Raw genomic sequence first — 22,890 nt, 5'->3', positions numbered from 1 at the left:
CTTATGAATTGTAACATGCCTCTGGAAAAATTTCTTATGTGTAATGAGGGACGCTGTTGACATTCCTGAGCTGACACTGGGGAGAAATGAAGACAAGATACACAGAGAATGTGACCTAATGGAATTAAGTCCACCCCCAGAACTATTTTTGCCTGCAATAAATGGAAGGGTAACATACACAGCTTCAGGGTACTGTGCAGCCAAGACCTGCCTCAGAAGCTGCATTTTGTCTCAGGTACCAAGGCAACTTCTGTGCCCTCCCTCAATTTGCCAGCCTGCAATAGGCAGCGTGTCCCTTAGCATGCTGCAGGTGCTATTTCCTGGGTCTAGCCCAGTGCAAAGAGAACAGAGTTTAGCAGCTGCAAGTGCACCTGGATTGCAGCCTTCCTCTTCACTGCACGGGTTCTCTGAAAGAAGTTCCTTTTGCAAGGAACCTCTTTCTTTACCTCTTCATACTGGTACGTTTGTTTTCTTCTCACCTTTCCAATCCTAAGGCCACTTCTAACCTGGCCATCTTGAGCAAGTGAGCTAGCTATGCCTTTTTGTTATACTTTAATTTAAGAAGCACACAATTGAGGCCCTTGTGTGTTTTTAAAATGCTCAGTGAACATTCTCCTGGCTACCTCTTACCAGGTGTGCATTTCCTGATATGGGTACAACGTGTAGCGCACAACACAGCCATGAATCTTGATAGACTGCATAGAGGTTATCACCCTGAATTTCTGCAGAGAGCTCTGCACCCCACAGCAGTTGTTTTTCATTAATATGTACAAACCTGAAAAACAGCACCACAAAACTGACTCTTGGTTCATAGAGACTGGATTTCCTACAACATACAGGAGAAAAAGCAGACAGCAGCCACCCCTTATGACTGCGAGGCTGGAAGTATGGGTTGTTGCATACAGATTTCTCTTTGGTGTACTGCTCAAGGTACTTAATCAGATCATAGCTCCAGGAGTCACAGAGAACCTGATATCTGGGTCTGCTCATGCAAACATCAGCTGGGGTGGTATTTGCACACATTGGTTTCAAGCACCATGTCAGAGCTTGCATACTCAATTTTTTACAGCTAATTACAACACAGCTTCTCCCGGATTGCTGTTAATGCAGGATGAGAAAGGAGGCCTGGGCACGTAAATATAAACCAGCCTTTTAATACAGTCACTCCAGAATAATCTGACTGTGCTCACTGTAGCAGTCACCTGAGCTACAGACCATCTCCACATCAAGGTTATACTGTCAGAACACCAGCACCGTTCACACTACAGCTCTTTCAAGTAGAAATATTTAAAAGCTTCACTCCTCCACTATCATTCTGTCTTAATAAAAGCCCTACGGGGTAAGTTTCACTCAAACAGAGTTTTTGACAAGATTATAAGTAGTTGTTAAAGGTCTGTTACAATGAGAGGATGAAACTCTGATTTTACTGAAGTTAAAGGTAAAATTCTCCCTGACTTCAACGGGCCAAGTTTCATCCATAGTATGTAAGAAATCTTGGTTCCAGCCACTGATTTCTTAATAACTACAAAATTCCACTTTCATAAAGCTCTGAACGCTTACGCCATCCAAAAGTTGTTCAACCAGCTAAAACCTACAGCACACCTTAACTACTTGAGAAAAAAGCTGTCTACAAATTATTTCACATATCACCCATAATTGCACATCAAAGTTTCATCAAACTTATGTCTAGCCTTTTCTTTAAGAACATAAAGTGATTATCAATGTTCTGTTTCAACGAGGTGCGCTTTAGATGCATGAAATGAATATCCATATAAGAAATAAAGCAAGACTTCATGGCAAGGCTTCCTCAGTTTGTAAAAGTCACCTTCAAACATTTCTGCTGGAGAATTGAGCGTGCCAATTCTTCCACTAGGCCATTCCTTTTAACACAGTTGTTACAGTCTAGGATGTAGCAAGGGAATAAAATTGAGACATTTGAGACCCAGTCATATATAATGGAAGTACTGCAAGGAGAGACAGGAGCTCATTGGCAGTCCCCCAAGACCCTTTTGCAGGGCTGTGCAAGGAGCTTCTCACTGTTCCCCTGGTTGCCCAAGAGGGGCTGAAAGCGCAGATATTTAAGGAATGAGGACGAGAAAGACAGGGAATGTTCAGGGATGCCACCATGTACTTCTCTCAATGCAAGGAGTATCATCTACTACTGCTCTTGGGAAAAGTGCTGAGAGACTGAACAAAGTTATCACCTCTCTGGTGCATTGGAAGTGCAAAAAACACTTTCTGGAGTATTATCTACAGCTGCCAGATGGAAGGTGAGGGCAGTCACCTGCCTGGAGAGCGAGCAGACAGCCACAGCAACCTGCTTTTTCTTATCAGATATTAGTTCCAGGATGCAAACAAAGGAAAGAAAAAGGAGAAAGCTTTAGAAGGAGAAAGCAAAAAGGAAATGTCACCAGAGGCTTTTAGGAGAGGTTAACTCAAGTGCTGAGTAACTGAGGAGGTACTGATGAAGCTGATGCATGGGAGGTTTTGTTGGCTCTAAGGTACTGGGATTAGTACCTCAGTTATGAAGCTCTCCCGCCTGCCCTAGACCACAGAACAGCTGAGCCTTTTGAGTTCCTGTTTCTGTGCCATTGGCCTGATTAAAGGAGCATTTTAACAGTGTGCTCTGGCCTTGTCTGTGCTGGCAGCTTATAACTACTGTGGGGCTCGGGCCAGAATGGGTGTGAAGATTCAAAGTCCCCATTCCAGTATGAGGCCAGCTACCACCATTTTCCTTAGAAAAGGCAAAATGTTAACTTGAAACTCATCTCCAACCGATCTCAACATATCCCAGTCATGACAAAAAGAGCTAGGTTTATTGAGCCTCAACCAAGCCATACCCAAACTGAGAAACTTCACTGCTGCATCAGACCAGGTATTTGCTCCAAGAGAACCTCAGCAGAACAATTCATACTGCACCAGCACTTCCAGTATAAGCCCTCGTGCACTCACATGGATAGCAGAATAATGGAGTCCTTTGTACTTTTTCAAACTGTAAATGCTAGGTTTGTGAAATTACTCATTTAGCCTTGACTCAGGATGCAGCTACTCACTCCATTCACCTATTGTGATGGGAACACTTTCATAACCAAACCATAACCAGTCATTATTCTTATAACCAAACCATAACTCCTAAAGGGTTTTAAGGAACGTTTTGTTTCAAATCCCTACAGAAAAAGTGTGTGTAACTAGTGCCTCGTTATTTTCCTTAAGTGTATACATATGCTAATATGAATATCTATATGCATATATACAAAGGCCTGCCATGATTCTGAAGGACTTTCCACACAGTTCTACGGAATACTGTGGATGTGGATGTGCTGGGTTACCTAACGCAGTGAAGAAGCATTAGGACATGGATACACATTCAGTTCTGGTACTGATAACTGTAGAAGTCATCCTGAGTTTCACCCCTCACTAGATGATCTTCTGCAACATAGCTCAGAGGGAGAAAATTGGTGATTCACAGGAATTCAAACACTTGGAGCTGGAGTGAAACAAAACTTCAGTCCTTACCTATTTCTCCTTCTTAGCCGAGATACTACCCTTTTTCAATTTTTCTGTGATGCTTGAATGCATTATCTTTACTTCACATTGAAATGTACTTTGAAAATGCCACAGAGAAGGGTTTGTGGAATAATAAGTACACCAGTAACTGAAGTTTTTGTGAACTGTCTGTAAGTAATTCATAGGCATGGTGAGACTGGCAGAATTCTCATTTTAACTGTACCTAATTCTTAGCATAGCTTATGTGGAAGTGAGGGAACAAGTCTTTAATTGTCTAGATTAACTACGTGGAAGACTAGGTCATCCTGAGATGATCAGAGGTGGATGGAACTGATCTCAAAAGCTCTACCACTCCCTGCATGTGGATTACCTTTGTATGCCCAGAGCACACTTTCTAGACAGCTGCAGAGTTAGATGTTCACCCTCTAAGTATAAGAGATGCTTAGAAAGTCAATGAAACAACCAACAGAGTGCTTAGGGACACCTACAGCTAGATCAGGTTGCTCAGTTCCTGGTCCAGCCAAGCTTTCTTTCCCTTCTGGTTCCTTATATATGATGAATACTCCTTTAAACACCATGAAGAAGAACTTCAAATCTCTCCACTACTGCAGTAGTTTCTATTTCTACTTAATTCTTGAATTAAAACCAAAAATTCTAACTAGTACTAGCAATGTCAATAAAGCTGACACAATTGTTGATGTGGGTAACAACACCTCAATGAACTCATACTTCATTTTGATGTGCCACTCATTGCCCCATGTCTACGTTACACATTTCAGTCACGATCATCTAAGCAGCACGGCCCTTTAGTGGCATGTTTGGCCCAGTGCTAACTGAGAGAAATACAACTGTTTTTGTAGTGTTGTGTACTGGCTTCTCACTACCTCTCAAGGAAAAATCATCCCATTTGGTGACAGAACAAGCAAAGGACAGCAGTGCCTGGTTTGCACATGGGATTGTCTGGCCCCTCCTTCAGTAGAAGATCCAAGTACATGAGTAGGAAGAGAGCACAGGAAACTGTGGCACATGCCAGAGGAGACGGAAGCTAAGGACTAAGATGGACATGGCACAGTGCACCCACCCTCCGATTTTGATACTGGCAATTAAACAGTTTGATCAGTGCAGATTTTCTAACTGGCCAAAGGGGCTTTATTTCTTCTATTTCTGTCTGTAAGTATGGCACACATTCCTCCCTTGGATCTGGGTCATCTGGATGCACAACCATTATGTTCTTTCCTCCCAGATCACACAGCACTTGTATTTATACAGACAGGTACTAAAATACAGGCACTGTTTTCTATATAGACAAATGAGCCAGATTTAGAAAGTAATAAGGGATGAGGTAGACCAGATGGGCAGTACCAGCGTGTTTGGACTCTCTTACATCTAGACTGATATGCACATGGTAAGATAGGAGGGATTATGATTTGGCAGCCCTGAACACAAAGCTGAAATCTTTGATTACCTTCCATGGTTCAGACAAACCATCTAGAGCTCCGAAACATTACACAAGGAAACCAGCCTACTGCATTATTTTATTCTGATATACGTGTTAGTAATTTGATGAAGTCTTCAGAGAAGGGCAAATTACTATCAATTTCCTACATGTTAATTGTGTTGCTTCGGGAATCATCTTTTCCTCCACCCTAATATGTTCATCTGCTAAAATATTCTGAAGCACGTTATACCTAAGAAGCTTTCATCTCAACTTGCAATACTTCCCATTTATTTCTGAGTGACTATCAATACCAAACACCCTCATTCTCAAAATCCTTCAACACTTATTTTCTCCAAAACCATACAATATGCAAACTCTCAAATGCATCTTCCTGATCCCCAGCTCTTAGCTAAGGCAAGACCTCTGGCATCCCTTGCTAGATAGCCTTCTCCTCACCAGCTCTCCTCTTATCATACATACAAAGTCTTTTCCCTTCATCTAAACTACCAAAGGCAGGATTGCAATTTATGGGGATTTCTTTTATTCTTCCTAAGGTATAATATATTCCCTCCTACACCCACCTAGACAAAAGTGGAGGAGTGAACCCAATTTAAGTGTGCTCACATGTTCTGTACTTGCACAGCCTTCAGCTTTATGTTGCATGAAGAGGAAACTGCAAGTTCTTCACAACACAGCTAGAGGATCAGCTGCTGCCCAGAACATTCCATAGCTTTTCTCAGCTTACACAGTGCCAACCTCCAGACTACATGAGCATGAGGGTGGAAAACACCAGTGGAAATAAGCAGATAAGATGGGATTCATGTGACTAATCATAGATACCAACAGTAGCATTCCCAGGATCCTTTTTTTTTGAAGCTATGAAAAAAATAGAAACCCCCTCAAAGAGTGGAGAGAAATAAGCATCTTTCACACTGAAGGAAATATCTACAACAGTGGAGACAACCAACTTCTTTCAAATTTCCCTTCTTTGTGCTGGGAGCAATTCTGAGCCAAGAGACTCAGCTGCAGCCATCAACATTACAGACGAATGAAATTAGCTGAGGAGGATCCCAACCGTGCACTGCCACTCTGTGTTACAGATCGCTCACTGGCAGCTTCAGTGCAAACATAACTGTACTTCAGGGGATGGTATTTCCACTTTGGCAGATGAAGATTTTAATTTCAGCTTAAGTGAAATGATGAGAGAGTTCACTGCAATGTTTTGCTCTCTTGGTGATAAAAAAGACAAGAGTAACCAAAGCAATTCCTCCACACCTATCAGGTACTCCCAAAGCTCTGCTCACAGAACCTGTGACCTGTCCAACGATTTGGGCAAAGACAGGGTCACCAATGAAGCTGTGAATACCTGGAGGATAGCCATAAGGGCATGACTCCACTCCTTCCTCTGTTACGTCATCCCCTCCTTTCCACCCACAGACATAGTTTCAGGTCACCCTGTCTGCAGAAACAACTGATATTTGTCCTGATTCTTTGTTAAAAATTAGAAATTGGACAGAAACTGTACCTGCTGCCCCCAACAGAAAGATAGAATGGCTCCTGTGCTCAATACAGAGCTAAAACTGAAGCTAGATCTTTTGTAACCCCTCAAAGTCCAGCCACACATCTCCCTTATCCAAAGATGGACTGGGTCCAGTTTGGGTTTTGTCTTTTAATCAATGTTACCCTTGCTGTGAGAGTTTGTGTCTCTGTGATGAAGGCCTCAGAAGGGCTCTGCCCACCTCTGTTATCAGCAGAATAGGCTACTGTCCTACACTCTTCATAGGGACTATATTTGAGCAGATAATAATTTCTCATTTTTAACATGTTACATCACAGCCTCCTCCTGTGCCCTTCCCTCCCTGCGGGTAATTTCACCTCTGGATTTTTGAAGCAACAAAAAATCTCAGTTCCTTGAAGAACAACTTTTGAGAAATGGGGCAATGTGCATTAAAAACAGAGAAACTAGAATTGATATATGTGGTCTTAAAACAAGAATCCTGCTGATACACTGTCCTCAGGGGAGGGCCTTTCACTTTGTATATCCCGATTTTCTCTTCCTCTGTCAAAATCTGAATTGATGATAAGCAGCTGAGAGTCCATGGCATCATAGTTGTTTTTCACCACTCTGCAAGCTTCAGCCCAAAGTGAAGAAATTATTTTTTTTTTTCTTCGAGCTTCAGGCTTTTTGAAGTTTGAATAGGAAAGCAGAGGCAGCAGGTCTTTAATACACTGAAAGGAAATGTACATTTGTAATAGCTCTCAATTAGTTTAGTAATATTTATACAATGCCCAAAGCATTGCCAGATCCTTTTCTGTAAATATAAATGGATGCAAAAATGAGACCTTCCTTCTGAAGTAAGAACAACACGCACAATTTGAACAGAAATGTTCTCATCTAGAAGGCTGACTGAAGATTAGCATCTCTTTTTAAAGTATAGATTTTTTGGTCACTCCTCACTCAGGGCCATGCAAGCAAATCTCCATCTGGGAAAGGGCACTTTCTGGCACCACCAGTGCTTGCAAACCCACATATTTCTCACATGACTATTTTTCCCTAAAAATAAAAAATCAAAACAAGCAAACAAAACCTGACTTTCCCAATGTAAGCCTTGAAAACAGCACTGCATCTTCCTGTTAGTTGATGTTATAGTCAAGAGATCTACAGTATGAAATTACCAGCTTGCTATGGAAATGTTTCATAGAAGAGCAGACTGTGTGCTAACACACATCCAGAACACGTGTAAACTTGCACATGCAATTTTAATGCTGAGTGCTAACACAGGAACTAGCAATTCCAGCTAGGCAAACTATGCATCCACTCAGAATGCCCAGCAGCATGCTGATGCTGCCATCAAGTGGCTCATCTACACAACACTGAATTTTAAATGACTTCCACAAACAGTAAAGATAAATGAATTTTGGAGCCATACAAAAGATTTTGGTAGTTTCTTAACCATACAGACAAATGTCTGCGGTCTCAAGCCAGTAAATTATGCAGATGCAGCTTAATGCAACATATTCCTGGAAGCACTCAAGGCCAGGCTGACCTGGGCAGCCTGAGTTGGGTGGGACCAACCCCAGCCCAGGGCAGGGGTTGGAGCCAAGTGGATTTTAAAGTCCCCCTCAATCCAAGCTATTCTGTGATTCCATAATTCCATGATATAAATGTAACCACAGCTAGAATCTCTGGCAGCCTTCAATTGTTGTAATAATAAAGAGGAAATCTATTTGCACATACATCACACACACGACCATGTGACAGTTAAAATTCCAAATTATGGCAGATGTTTAGATACCTAGAGGTAGCAAAGGTGGCCTGGTTCCATTCAAACTGAACGTAAGAATTGGACTCCAAGGAGCTTAGCCCTTATCATGAGATTAAAAGAGTGTTCAGCATCTAAAAGCTGAAAAAAAAATCAAGTTCAGTTGTCTATCAACTACTGGCCAAAAGCTCAGTTATGTTCCAAAGGCAAACATCATCTGCTCCACACAATTTCTGGCCAAAAAAAAAAAAAAAAAAAAAAGGCATTCTTCCAGTGTTCTACAGCAAAGTTTATCAAAGCTGAAATTTTTACAGTCATCCCCCATTGAGTACAGAAAAGCTGCTCACTGAGACAGTTGAATTCTCTTAGCTTGAAAGGTCTGCTTAAACCACTGTCCTTGAAACAGAGTAGTTTTAAGGAACAAATGAGCTTTATGCTTTTAATAGCATTTATTTCCCGACTCAGATAATCTAAATATTTTTCAAGCATTTGAAGGAACAGAAGAATAACATTTTTGCCTGCCTTCACAAAGCCATTTTCTATACAGATGAGTGAAATACGGACCCTTTACCACAGCGCTCTTACGGAATAGATGATTGAAAACGGAGCTGCAGACAACACTCCCCTCTAGGGGCAGAGAAAGAATTTGCAACACTCAATTCAGTGGCATATCATTTGTAAACCAACAAAATAGAAGAGATAAGGCCTACCAAAATCAAAGACAATCAGAACTATTAAGCTATTCTCCGCAGATAATATTGCTGTTTATGAAATCTATCTAAAGAGCACATTGTGTTCTTATGTTCAGGCAGAAGAGTTTTAAAACTGTACGTTACAGAAGCATATTTATTGCGGTTCTACAGCAAAATATATCCTACCAATTCCTGACCTAGACTACAAATCATGGAATGCAACATGCAAAAAAAATCAGTTCTCTTTATAAGTAAACACATTTATCATGAAAATATATGTACTGCCAAGTGCTAGAGCTGAAAGTTTGCTCAGCTGATCAAACTCGTATATTTGGAAGTCAAATAAGAGGAGGGTCAACATTGGCTCAGCTGCTCTCCTCCTCTTCATTCAGGCAGCCAGATGCGAGGTTGCAAAAGCAATTCAGGCATCTTTGTCAATGACAGAGGGTCCAATCCTCCCGGCACAGATTACTCCTACGTACAGTCTGGGAAGCTCACAATTCCTCCTTGGAAATGAGGGGGATGAAGAGCTAACGGAGGGCTGTCTCCACATCTCCAGATCCTGTGAGCCAAGTGAGTGGGGTGGGACCTGCAGAACACAAGGCTCATGCCCCAGCTGAGGTCCAGCATCCTTCACCAGCGCACTGCTGCTAAGACAAGAAGCCCTGCGCCCCGCATTCTAATTTCTCAAGAAATGCCATTCTGGCAGCACTGAGCAGCCATATCTCTGTCAAGATCTGCTTGAGGGGCTAAGCACAGGTCACAGCCATGCTGCACAGTCAGGTCAGGCTCTTCCACTGCCTCCTGGCACAGCACCACTACTGCTGATGAACTGCCCACCAAGACAGACCATGATCCTGAAGGCAGCACAGCTCCCCACATCTTATCACAGCAGCCTCTCAGTGTGAGTTTGAACAGAATAGGATGTAAACTCTTTTATTTTTAAAAAGTTATTACTTGCAATAGTGGAAAGGAAGCTATTTAAAAAGCTTTGCGCTCCATTTCTTATCACATACAGCATGGTTAGTTGGAATTTATTTCCATACACATGCACACCCACACTGAATACTCTACACAAAAAGAAAAAAAATAAAATTGTCTCATGTTTTTTAGGCTACAAAAGTATTCTGCATCTTCCTGTAGCCTACAAAAAACACAAATCTCAAGAAGCCCTAACCTAACATTTTGAGAGTGTCTGCGACACAAATCCCCAGGCTCTTCATAGAAGGGGGGGTAAGGCTGCCTGAGGCCTCCTCATCTCTTTTGCTGCCTCCTGGGTTATGAGCCAATAAAACGAGGTTGCTTGGTAAAGACATGTAGCAGGACAACAAAAACATCTGAACCAAGTCCAAATGTTGCTGGAGCAGGGCAGCCTTCTCTCTGGTACGCACACAGCCTATGGCTCTGGTTTTACCACTCCCTGACAGAGCTACTTCCACAGAGCAGCTGAGAGGCAACGGCAGCTTGCTCAGGTCTTGTTCTGTTTCTTTAGGTGTCTCTGTTACTTGCTTAAAAATCATCAGGAAACGCATCAGTGGCAGTCTTTGGGGGTGCACAAAGGGAGCCCTGGCTGCAGTGGGGCTGCTTTTAAGGCAAGAGTTACCAACTTTTTTTTTGAAACAGGTTTCTCTTATAGTAATTTTGACTTTCATTAATCTAAACATGTATGCATATCCTCATGTAGATTCAGGAGTTTATTGCTCTCAACAGTGACCTGAAAGGAGGTTGTGGCAAGGTGGGGATTGGTTCTTCTCCCAGGTAACAGTGATAGGAAAAGAAGTAATGGCCTCAACTTGTGCCAGAGGAGGTTCAGGTTTGATATTAGGGAGAATTTCTTCTCAGAAAGAGCAGTGAGGCAGTGGCACAGGCTGCACAGGGAGGTGGTGCAGTCACCGTCCCTGGAGGTGTTGAAGAACTGTGTGGATGTGGCACTGAGGGACATGGTCAGTGGGCATGGTGGGGGTGGGCTGATGGTTGGACTAGATGATCTGAAAGGCCTTTTCCAACCTTAGTGGTCCTATGATTCTATTGCAGCGATCACTAATTCAGCAAAAACCATGAGAAAAAACAGCAATATGTATAGCAGAAGAGAAAGTGAGCTCTTTTTTCCTTCTTTTTAATGTGACCTGTATCACCTCTTAGCTTTTTCAGCAGTTGAGCAGTTACAAATGTGATTATCTAAAGCTGTAAGGATGTACTTAAGGATACCTTACATCTCCTGTATCTCTTTTCCTCTGTTCCATTCAAGGGAAGGGATTTAACAATAGGGTCAAATAACAAATAAGTAAATAATCAGGACCAAAACATCTGAAATAAACCTTAAGAACATTTAGGTGCCTCCATACAGAAATGTAATTCCTGAACCAAACAAACATTAACAACTTAAAGCCCCCCAAAACTCTACTAGCCCTAAACAGCCAGCCCCACAGCCAGGATAGGAGTGCTTACCTTCACTGGGGGGCAAGTTCTCAAAATCCTCATTTCTAGGCACCCCAGGACCTAATGCCAGCTCCCCAGACACTCTGATGGAACTCGTGCTCCTATCAGACTACAGGCCTCCTATCAGACAAGCTTAGAGTAGTAGGTTTTTTCTTTCATCTCTTTTCAAGTGTTCTCTATATGACTACACTCTCAGAGAAGACTTTGCTGAAGGTACATGAAAGTCTTAATTACTACAGCCTAATTACTTTTAATGAGCAAATCGCCATATACTGACATGGGATTTGGCCTGAGAAGAACTTCAGACAATCCTCTAATGTCACTGATATTATATATAATATCTAGGTTATGCAATGATGAAGCCTGACAGTATCCTCTAGTCAACCTGAAGAACCCTGAAGAACTCAGATGCAAATTTGTCCTCTGACAGTGTACTGCCAGCTTTGTTTTCAGGAAAATACTTGCTAAAACAGCTCCTCAGCGCTTCTAGCATACTTCATTTATCCCTGTGATGATTTGCCTTTTAGAACAATTAGTGAAATAGAGAAAGTAATAACAAAAGCTTCAAGGGTTCAAACTGTAGTGCCCCAGAACAAGATGCCAGTCTGTGTGGCCTTTCGGACAGTTCTGCAATTAGCACTGCAGCTACAAACACAAACAGTAAGAGGGAACAGATCTGCACTAAAAAAGATGAACAGAATCATCGAATCTGTTGAGAGTATGTTTTTCACTTAATCAAAGGAAATATCTAAGCACCAGCAGTATTCAGAAGCTACAAATTAATTGGTACTTGTAGGCAGTGATTACGTTTTCCTCTTTTCTTGATATTCATATTAATATCTGCGAATGACTGGTTGCATGGCTCTGCTGTGGGTGGGGCAAGTGCCACGCTTCCCTCCTGAATTTGCAGATCTACCCGGGAAACTGCATAAGAATAAGTGAATCCAGGGTGTTACCTCATTGTGTACAGCAGAGTGCCATCATCCTCAAGGCGCAGAAGTTTGTTTGGTGTTGTCATGTTGTGAGCAATAGACTTCTTGCCGTTGTGGAAAAAAGTGTCTGGCGTCCAGATTTTGCTGGCAAGCAGGTTGTTGAGAGGGAGACGCTGCATAGGTCCTTTGAATCGAAGCCTTTCGTCCTTCCAGCTTTGTCGGAAAAACACATCTATGGTGTATTCCTTGCACAAAGAAACAAGCAGGTTACCATAGGGTCAGTAAACACAAGTGAGTCGGAAGCCATGTGCTAGAACTTACCATCTCTGTGTCTGACACCGGGCCAAAACTGGTAACATAGATGTCTGTTTTCACCTGAGTTATTCTCTCTGCAACAAATATAGACTCTGAGTCAGTAATTGCTTTAAGATGCAGTTCGTGCTTCTGATGCATTTCTCTTTTAACAACTTCTGAATCACTCCAAAATCCCCAAACGCTTGAAATTAAGAAAATGTTTAAAGAGACATTTCATCCCTGATCAAATGCAAATATCAACCGTTGAGAGCCCAGGCTCTTTCCCTATGATCACTGGAATGAAACGGGCCCTTCAAGGTTGCAGTTCCCCTGACCTCACTTTCAACATTGGCCATAGGGTAAGTATACCTTGGAAAGGCTTTTTCCCTCCAGTTACCGGGCTGGTTTGCTTGATGGCAGACATCTGTACTACAGTTGTTCAAAGTTAGGTGGAATTAGTTCTACTGCCCAGATTTTCAAGACTCAAGCCTGAAGCCCAGAGGAGCGCCTTGAGGCTTCGAGGCCAAGACACCTAGAGGCTGGTATAGAGCCTTAGAGATCTAGAGGGAGGCCTGAACTAAAGGCCAAAAGGCATATTGGTCACAAAGCTGACAAAGAAATCTTTAGACTCCGAGGCCAAGCATGCTGCTAGAGGAATGCCAAGAGACAGCCTAAGAGTCCGCAGGGCAGAGGCCCAAAGGGAGACCTAGAGAACTATAGGCATAGCTTCCTAGAAATTTCAGAAGTTCATTACATAAGATGGGAGCACTGAGCCCTATTTTCAAGCATCTCCGTGTAAAGTGAGAGGAAAAGGAGAGAAAGGAATGAAAGCAATGTGTTGGTCTCATAAGAGGAAGGGGTGGGGGTAGTTGGATTAAAAAAGGGCGAGGAAGAAACATAACAGATGGTTTACACATGAGTAGAAGATGAGAGAAATCTGGAGGAAAGAGTGCTGAGAGAGGGCTCAACAGGGTTAGGATGGCAAGTAACTACTCACATGTTACAGCTTTAAAATAGCTGCTGTAGAGGTTATTGAAATGATGTATCAATAGAGCTTTGCTGTAGCTGTCTAAATACAGGAGGTCTGGGGTTCTGTTTTTAACAGAGGTTCTTGTCACTGGCATAATTTTATACATGCTGACCAGCTAGGGAACCCTGCAGCAACCTGATAGCACCCTGTCTCGCTCACCTTAAAAGAGAGAGAAAAGAAATCCAAACTGTATTCAGTCACAGAAAGCAGGCATCATACATGCTCTCCTCACTCAACTTAAATGATTCACACGACCAACAGAAAAAGCCTTCAGTTATTCTTGCACAGAGCTCTGCCTGTCCAAAGACAAGTCTACTTTCTGGGCCCTGTTTGGTTAATGAAACCCATCCCCCTTGTCAAGGCTCTGCTGATAGCAGGTGCCCTGCTCAGAGACATAGTTTTGTGGGCAATACGGTTGGCACAGGGATAGTTGACTAGATGATTTAAGAGGTCTTTTCCAACCTCAATGATTCCATGATTCTGTGATTCTGTGGGAGGGTGGCAAGGGGTCAATGACCACCGCTTGCACGTTCACTGCCACAGCCACCCAGCTCTGCTACCTCCTAGTCCTGGGCGCAGCCGGTTGTCGTAGCCATCCAACAGGCCATCCAAGATCCTGGTGAAGATGGTAATGTTATCATTGGTGTCCTCTTTTCCTGGTGCTGTTGGCGTTTGAGATAAGCTGTTTCATGCGAAAGAAAAGAGACTCATCAAAAGCTGTTAACATCATGGGGCGTCATGTGGAAACTTCATGACAAGAGTCTGCCTCCCCTCTCATTTCACCTGCTCCTTGTTTTTTCCTGAAAGGAATACTGCAGAATGAAACCCACAGTTCTTCATTCCTCATCTCTCCTCTGCATTATTTAGTTTCCCTCCTTGTAGTACGCAAATAATAACAGCATGTAGTGGGCCTCATTCCATAAGGTTTCGGCCAGGTTTGTTTTCTTCTGCTCTTGATCTGAATTCTTTATTTCAGTGAGTTACAGAAAGAAGTGTTTCAGATATTGACCTTCAAGCCAGAAAAATATTACCATGTTTAATTCATAACTTGTCTGCTCAGGTGTCATGGCTCAGATCTGAAGCTGGCTTACAGAAAAGCACCTACAAGGATTCCCACAGCACAACTGGAACTTGCACTTCTAGCACCATTTTATTTTCATTCAAGAGAATCCTGTGGTTACTAATGGTTTTGCTTACCTCAAGTTTATCAATAAAAATACTTCACCTGCAGCAAGCAATGAGTGCTTCAGATGGAAAGCTTGCTCAGACTCAGTGTTTGATTCAAGTTTAAGTCTCTACTGAAATTGCCAACAAATGTTTCATCTGCTACAAAGGGCACATCACTCTGCTGATAACCACACACCATCTTAAGCACCCTGTCAAGGGACAGAGATCACTTACACTCAATCTGAACTCATTGTGACCGAGTGACCCAGAGTTTACAAAATAAATAAAATCTGTGTTTATTTACTAATAGTCAGCAGGGAAATAAATCTATAATTAAGTAGAGAGTCTCAAAGCACTCCTCTGAATACATTGCCTTGCAGAACATTTGTAAAATATGCATTATACTTACCTAGCAAAACTGGATTTATAAGAAGAAAAATAAAGGACTTCAACCTGGTTTTCCCTTCACAAGGCTTACACTAACAGGACCTTGCTGACACCCACATCACTCTTGGTGCAGACTGTTTGGGGACACAAGGTCTGCCTCATGCTGGTGGTCACACAGCCCCTCCCAGTCAGACCCAGTCGTGCATCTGTCCCCCAATACATCTTGTGTGCTTCTGCTGAAAAAAGAAAGGATTGCAAAGCCTCTCAGGAAAGGGGAGCAAGGAGCTAGTATGATTTCTAAAAACACCAAATCATGAGGAAACACTTGACCAGAAGTGATCCTCACAGCACAGGGGATGTTGGCACTGAGGAAATGGCTTTAAGTTGCAGCAGGGGAAGTTCAGGCTGGCTATTAAGGAAAAATTTATTCTCAGAAAGAGCGGTGAGGCAGTGGCACAGGGAGGTGATGGTCACTGTTCCTGGAGGTGTTCAAGAACCATGTGGATGTGGCACTGAGGGACTTGGTCAGTGGGAATGGTAGGGATGTTGATGGTTGGAGTAGATGATCTTAATGGTCTTTCTCAACCTTAATGATTCTATGATTAAAGACACATTAGACATCCTGCCTGATATGCCAAGCCATTCAAGACAAATACTACACTGTTTGTCAATCATAATCGAATGAGCTCACTACTGAGTGTTACAAGCGACAGTCTAACAAAAAAGGACAGGAGATGAAACTATCACAGATTCTCCAGCTATCATAATTAATGCTTTGGTAAAAGCACTGTTTAAAACTTTTCTCATTTCTTTTTAGCCTTTTTCTCAAGAGAAAGAGACATGCATCATGCTGTCTGCCTGTTCCACCGCATCAACGTAGGAATCCATTCCCACTTTCCAATGCACGTGACAGAGAGGCAGAGAGATCAAACTTCATTTCATTTCCACAAGTTTCACGAGAAGCAGTGACTAGACAAGGGGAGAGCGATCTAAATTAATGCCTCATTAAGTAAAAATGGGAGGTCAGCAGCCATCTATTCCCTCTGGCTTGCTGACTGGGCCAGTCAGCACGTATGTAGCTCAAAAACAGCCTCAGCAAAATCAGCCCACCTCCTCTCTGCTAATTAAGAGATACAGAGGAGATTTGCAGGCAATTAGGAAAGATACAGGGAGAAATGGACTGCAGAGGTAAAAGACAGGTGGTGCAATGGGCGATGGGAACAAGGGATGGCAAATATGGAGCAGGGATTATTGTAAAGGTACAGTGCCAGGCACGTAGCATACAAAGCTTCACTAGTTTCTCTGCTCTTGAAAAAGCTTGTTATTTTTAGTGCTCACATCTGAATTCAACACCAATTCAGCTCAGAGAGAAGATTTCCATTGAACTATTTTCGTAGGGATGGGACAAAATACAACTAGCTCTCATAACCTCTCCAATAATACAAGTAATTGATGGTGCTTTGTTCTGTCTTGGCTATAGACATTTCACCACAACACTATACACACCCTAAGTACTGAAATATGTGTATAGTTTTGTATAGCTCACAGAAAAATCTAATTAATAGATAAAAAAAGCTGGGGAAGTGACTAGGATGAAGACTCATAAAAAGTCAGCACTTCATCTGCAAAACAGCAATCCAATTTAGATTTGGCAGATCACTTTACCCGAAAAAGACGGCATCTGATGCTGACTTTCAGAGAAATGTCAGTATTGTGTGAAGTTCTGTCTGTAGATGGATTACTGTTTGCCATTAATGCAAATGTTGCTTTTTATTTCACAGAAAAGTTAGCATTTTGTGTGTATTCCTGAGATTGCTTATAAAATAGCAATTCTCATTTCGATGTAAATGCTGAAGTTGCCTTTTACAACGTAAGAGCTTTAAGACTGTACTGGCAAAGTTACATACGTTGTTTTATATTAGATACTGTAGCTCTACGAGTAGTGAGAACACAGGTGATATCTTAAACCAATTATTTCCACATGCATGAAGACTAGGTTTTATCATAAAAATTGGTAGCTAAGCACATTATCTTCTTGTTGCAACCAAAAATGTTTTTAAGGGAATGTTTGCAGTTATGGAGTAAAAATAAACCTAGGAAAGAACCTTCGAAGATGCTAAGAATATTCAAAGATAATTAAATTTAAAGCTCGGTATTGAACATAAACTAAACCAACCAGGAATACTTCTCATTACATTTATTTAATATTGCAGTTTCAGGGTGACTGAAAAAATCATACGCTACAGAAAGAGCCATCAGAGCTACAGAAAGAGCCATCAGAGTAAAATCCACTAACTCTAAAAATGCTCAGCTACCTCTTCTGATGAGTTCATCGCTTACCATTTTAATCATTGCCTTTTTTGCCATCTAGTCAAAATCGTGTCATGTTCTATTCATAGTTCTGTTGTAATAAGAGGAAAACAGACTACAGACACTTCACAATTTTTCCAAAACATTTTTTTTTAAGTGAGAGACACTAAAGAAATAACTGAGGAGTACTTTGCGATTGAAAGCTGCATTTTTTTCTCTCTAAGAATAAAGTTTACAAGAACTTGCTTCAATAGGATTAGGAATTATACCAGGCCTCAAGACAAATCAGCAGTTTATGTAGAAGATGGTGGAGAATCCATTTGCACACTTCTGGATACTGTCAGCTGGCCAGATATCAAAGGAAATAGATTCATTTCTCTAAGTGAGCATCTCACCATCCCTTTGTCACCGATTCTTGAGATCTGAAAATGCCAATATTGTTTTGTGAATTTGTGCACCAAAACCTCAATTCTTCCACAAAAGATCAGAATATGGGAGAGGACTGACTGAAAATAATGAAACTTCAATGGTCCCTAGAGATTCTTTAAGAATAATGACGTTTTTTTATTCACCAAGAGCTGTACTTCACAGCCTTCTAAGTACAAGCCTTCTGTGAGCATTGTGATGAAAGCCTGTTTCCCATGGGGTAACATTTTATCACCTTCACCCCCTGGCACCTTAACATCCATTTCAGCACCTCCCAACACCCCCTGTGCTTCCAGGCTGCCAAAATGCAGGCTCACGGGCAGCTTTCTGATGGGCAGAAGGGTGAACCTCCACCTGCCTCCTCTCAGCATTTCTAGCAAACCCGTTTTTCCATTTGTTGAATTGGGCTGATGGGTTCATAAAGTTATCTGGAGCCACTGAAGAAAGAAAAAACAGGATACAAAACATAAATGGATGAGCACAACCATGTAAGCATATGATAATTTACAGAAAATTAGTCTTAAAAATATGAGGAAGAGCTCCCTAGCATCTGTGACTACTCAGCAAGCGTAAACCAGCAGAACTAGCTGCTCAGTGCTGCAGAGACCAATGTGAAGTAAATGCCACGAGCTGAAGGGGAGGTATGCTTAGCCTAAATAGTAGGATTATGTTCTCAGTGATAAGGGCAGTGAGCTAATGGGAAAGTATGTGAAACCACCAAGCTGCCACAGCAAGAGTCTCACCACGAGCAGAGACGTGTTGCGTTGGCTACAGCTACGTTTAATTGCAATCTTCTGCTTCCCATGTTTCTACAATTGCAAATATTATTAGCAGATGGTAGCTGATCTGTGGTTACACCAACAACATCCGTCCCTGCTGGTTCAGCTCTCGGACAGATTCCTGAAACTGCATGACAAAATGCAAGCATGCGCAGGGAGAGCGTGCTGCCAGCACGTCAAGAGGGATGTCCATGGGCAGCCTGGGGCTGGCAACGAAGAGCCAGTGTGCAGCAGGGAGGGCCGGCACAGGGCCAGGCATGTGGGACATCTTCCTGCTCATCCACAGCAGTCACCTATCCTGACAGCCCACACAGGGCAGGGTGCTCAGCAGTGTCACTGCACCCCTCTGCCAGGACAGGATCCTACCCATGGGGTGCTCAACCCAAGGTGCTCTGCCTCACCACGAATCACCACATCACCACAGTAATCTTGCAGAAACTCAAATCCAAATATTCTGTTTTTCCTCTGACCTGATGGCAGGAGAGCACCCACCTCCTGCTTGCTATTGGCAGTATGATCCTACCTTGCAGACATGAAACACGACTGAATTCAATGCAACCCTTCATGTCAAACAGATGGAAGAAATCAGATTCTCATCTCATCTGAAAACATTCTTCACAATTATAATTTATTTCTAATGATTCAAATTACTGCCTAAGTGCTATATGCTTTAACTTTTGGTTAGCCCTGGTCAGGCAGTGGGACTTGATGATCTTTGTAGGTCCTTTCCATCTGAGCTATTCTATTGTATTCTAGTTTAGTCTGGTCTACTGTATTCCAAATATTCACCTTCAAGACAACTATCTTGAAATACTTCAGTAGCATATCTTAGCTCCTCACAACATTATGCAACTCCAGGCTGAAATCACAGAAGCCTGAAAAAGCCTCAACCTGTGCTGGACTTGTTACGCAGAGTGGGGTCGTAAAATTGTTAGGCAACAAGAATAGTGGGGGTCGCATACTCTTCTCCTTTAACCTATGTCTTGAAAGTTTGATTCAGTGACTTTTCTTTAAATAACTTTTACAACAATGCCTACAGTCTTTCTTTCTCTACAGCCTACTGATGGGGATAGCACTCAGTAGTCATTCCACATTTATGTTAACCGTTAATCACAGACTTTTGCTGAGATTTCTGAAGTAGCCTAGGAGACTGAGATACATAATTCCTGTTTATTTTACCAGGCATCGTGCATCAGAATCCCCAAAGGTGGCTTTGGCTATGTCAGCAAACACTGTATTTATGATTTAATATAATCATGGAATGACTACAGAGAACTGTAAACAAATCTCTGCCCTCATCTGTAATGCCCTACTGTATTTTGTGTCTAATTTGTGGCCATTTGACCAATCACTTTTGTTTAGCACACTGCTAAAAGCACTGAAATGTAGCAGGGCAATTCAAACGTGGATGAAGCTAATAAAAAATAATCTGATAGCAACAGCAAGTATTATCAGTATTAGATTTTGGATGGTAGCAGTTAATAAAGCAGCCTACATGCAAATTGTACCGCTCTGTCCTGAAGAGTCAGTCCCAAAGCACTTAGCAAATTACACTCTGAAACTGCTTCTGCCTCCGAAACAGAAGCGCTGGAGCATCCTCTGTCTTTTGAGAAGGGTCAAAATTCAGCCCTAAGGCAGCGTGTGAGTGGTGCAGTGAATTGGAGCTGCTTATCTCTGCAGGCCCCGACTAAAATTACGAGATCAGAAATTGGGGGGTGGGAGGGCAGTTACATGATGATCTCATTTTAGTGCACAGCAGCTTTTGGATAACTCACAAAAACAAATGTCCTAGATTCCTCTAGCTGTCCTCTGGCAGGTTATGGGCCGTGAGGATACCTACTTAGGACTGGGATTCAGTGTTTACCTGAAGTTGAAAGGGAGAGTTAGGCCCTCTGTTCTGCAGTACTGCATATCTGTTCTTCTCTTAGAGGAGTAATGCAGTTACAAGGTAGACAAACCCCGCACCAAAAATGTCTTGCCAAACTACTGCAGTTGAAACCTTCTGCTGGGATGAAGGAAGGTCAGGAAGGGTTACAGCCCGTACAGTTTTCTCAATGTGAGAATACTTTATTAAATCCCTGCCATGCCAAGACAAGGGACAACCAGTCCCACACCATCTTAGTCCTCTCCATTTCTGCTAGAAAGCCCAGTGGGAGTTTTGCCCTAGGCTGCAGTGAAAGCACACTCCAGCTATTCCAAGATGCCCACAGTGGACTGCAGCTCTTTGCCCTCCCTGCGGTGTGCAGGTCTGCAGCTGCTCAGACACGGCACTGTGCTCACTGTAGGACTGCACAAGGCATACACTGAAGAGAGGGCTCAGTCCTGTTTACAGTACAGACAGACATCTTTCAAATTCTGGTCTTTCTTCCAGTTCCAATCTGGAAAAAAAACATTTTAATTGAAACCAGAAGCTGATTTGCATCTCCATTTTGTACCTTCTAGCAAGGCACTGATGGGCATGCTTGTGAATCAGCACACGGGGAGGATTCATTTCTTTCTTCTAGTGAAATCATAAATAATTGTTCTCCTCCACAAAAAAAAAAAAAAAGAACCAACCTACGTTTCCAGGGCACTTGCTAAATGCTTCTCAGTGGCACATTCTTATTTTGAGAAGTCCATAGGATCTCTAGGTTTAGGGGAAATGGATAGCTAGGGGGTTTCTGCTTTTCTGTTTATTGAAGAACAATCGTAGGAGTATTTCACAATAGTATTTCTGAATGTCACCGTCAAGACAGCATCTACAGCAAAATCAGGAAACGGAATTCCTTGTTACACGCTTCTGAGAAGTGCAATTTCTGGTTATCTCAGCAAGTTTCCAACTCAGCTGTCCCTCCGAGATGTCCCAGTGCTGGAGTCTGACCCAGCCGAGAGCACACCCTGTGTCCTGCTGCGCAGCACTGCCTGTGCTGTGCCCTGCTCAGATCACCCAGGCCCCGTCCAAGCTCTCCACGTCCCCCCCTACAGAAGCCCTCCTACAGAAGCAGTATGAGATGCTGAGGTGGAGCAGGAAAGCAACCCACCCCTCTTCTCGCAACACCGCAACGTTCAGATCAAACGCAAAGCTGGCTTGTTTTGTTCTGCTGCTCCACACCGCATGGAGCCAAAGCTTTTCATTTCCTTCCAAAAGCCACAGCAAAAATCCAAACATAATTGGCAACTTACCCGAAGCGGCCGGCTAAACTCATGGAGACGCAGAAGAGGAAGAAGTTTTTGATCATGATAAAGCCAGAGACCGTTCCATTGTCCATTCCAGAGGAGATGCGTAACGCAGGTGGTTGCTTGGGGGAAGGTGCAGCTGCTCACTTTGGTCTCACTCTGCAACAATGCAAAAAGGAGAAATTATCACAGGTCGGAGCAGCAGGACGGCCGGGCTCAGCCAACACCATGTCTTCTGCTCCCTGTGTTTCTCACAAACTTATGGAGGCTTATGTAAACATCAGCTGTTTATGTAAAATTCTATACTGGCAAGGACATGCTTTACCTTCTGCTGACAGCAAACTGCAAAACAGGGAAAATTCTTGGTGGCCCACTTTTGCTTTCCATTCGTTCGTCACAGAAGGCATAGTCACCATTTTCCATGTGCCGCTTCCGACCCTTTCCCCATCTCGACAACTTCCCCACGTCTGCAAACCCAGGGCTGTATGCAGCCTCCGCATCCCCGTGCTCCGTCGCAATCTTTTCCCATTAACTACCCGGCTTCCCTTTCCAAAATCCCAGTGAAAATGCCAAGAAACACCTACTGCTTCTTGGAATCCACGCTGCTGATGCACGGCTTCGCAAAAAAATGGGGGGGGGGGGGGGGGGGGGGGGGGGTAGGGGGTGTCAAAAGTGACCTTCCTCGCAAAGGCACGGGAACCTCCTGCTATCACCGAAGCTGCTCCAGTGCCTGCTGCTCCTCGGGTACCTGCCTCAGCCACCACACCACCGATCTCAGCATCGTGTGCTACCGTTTTCCTCTGTGCCCTATTATTATTTAAAAAAAAAAAAAAAAAGGCAAAAATAAAAACCAAACCCAAAGACCCCCTCACTCCCCACTAAATCCCGGAAGGAACCGCATGCCATTGCCACCCGCTCCCTATACCACACCATACCCCCGCTCCACAACTTGCTCCCCCGGCCCGAACGCACAGCCACCCCCGCGCCGCTGCCCCGCGCCGCGTCCTGCTGCCTCCGCACCGCACCGCACCGCACCGCACCGGGGTCCTGGATAGCTGCTCCCCGCAGTC

The 22,890-nt window shown here is 43.1% G+C and overlaps 1 protein-coding gene across 2 annotated transcripts in view; it reads right to left on the bottom strand.

Moving 5' to 3' along the window:
- Positions 1 to 21,912, bottom strand: part of GABRA5 (gamma-aminobutyric acid type A receptor subunit alpha5) — a 51,416-nt gene extending 29,504 nt beyond the window's left edge. For both annotated transcript variants that reach the window (XM_042867385.1, XM_042867386.1), the window contains exons 1-4: positions 21,827 to 21,912; positions 14,156 to 14,277; positions 12,593 to 12,660; positions 12,296 to 12,516 (exon numbers count right to left, since the gene is read on the bottom strand). In XM_042867385.1, the coding sequence (XP_042723319.1) occupies positions 12,296 to 12,516; positions 12,593 to 12,660; positions 14,156 to 14,277; positions 21,827 to 21,912 (497 nt within the window). The remainder of the gene's footprint in view (positions 1 to 12,295; positions 12,517 to 12,592; positions 12,661 to 14,155; positions 14,278 to 21,826) is intronic.
- Between the last annotated feature and the right edge of the window lie 978 nt (positions 21,913 to 22,890).

Source organism: Lagopus leucura, unplaced genomic scaffold, assembly GCF_019238085.1.
Source record: "Lagopus leucura isolate 7727_CA_CO unplaced genomic scaffold, USGS_WTPT01 Super-Scaffold_100001, whole genome shotgun sequence".
Classification (NCBI taxonomy): domain Eukaryota; kingdom Metazoa; phylum Chordata; class Aves; order Galliformes; family Phasianidae; genus Lagopus; species Lagopus leucura.
This window is presented reverse-complemented; position numbering and strand designations above follow the sequence as displayed.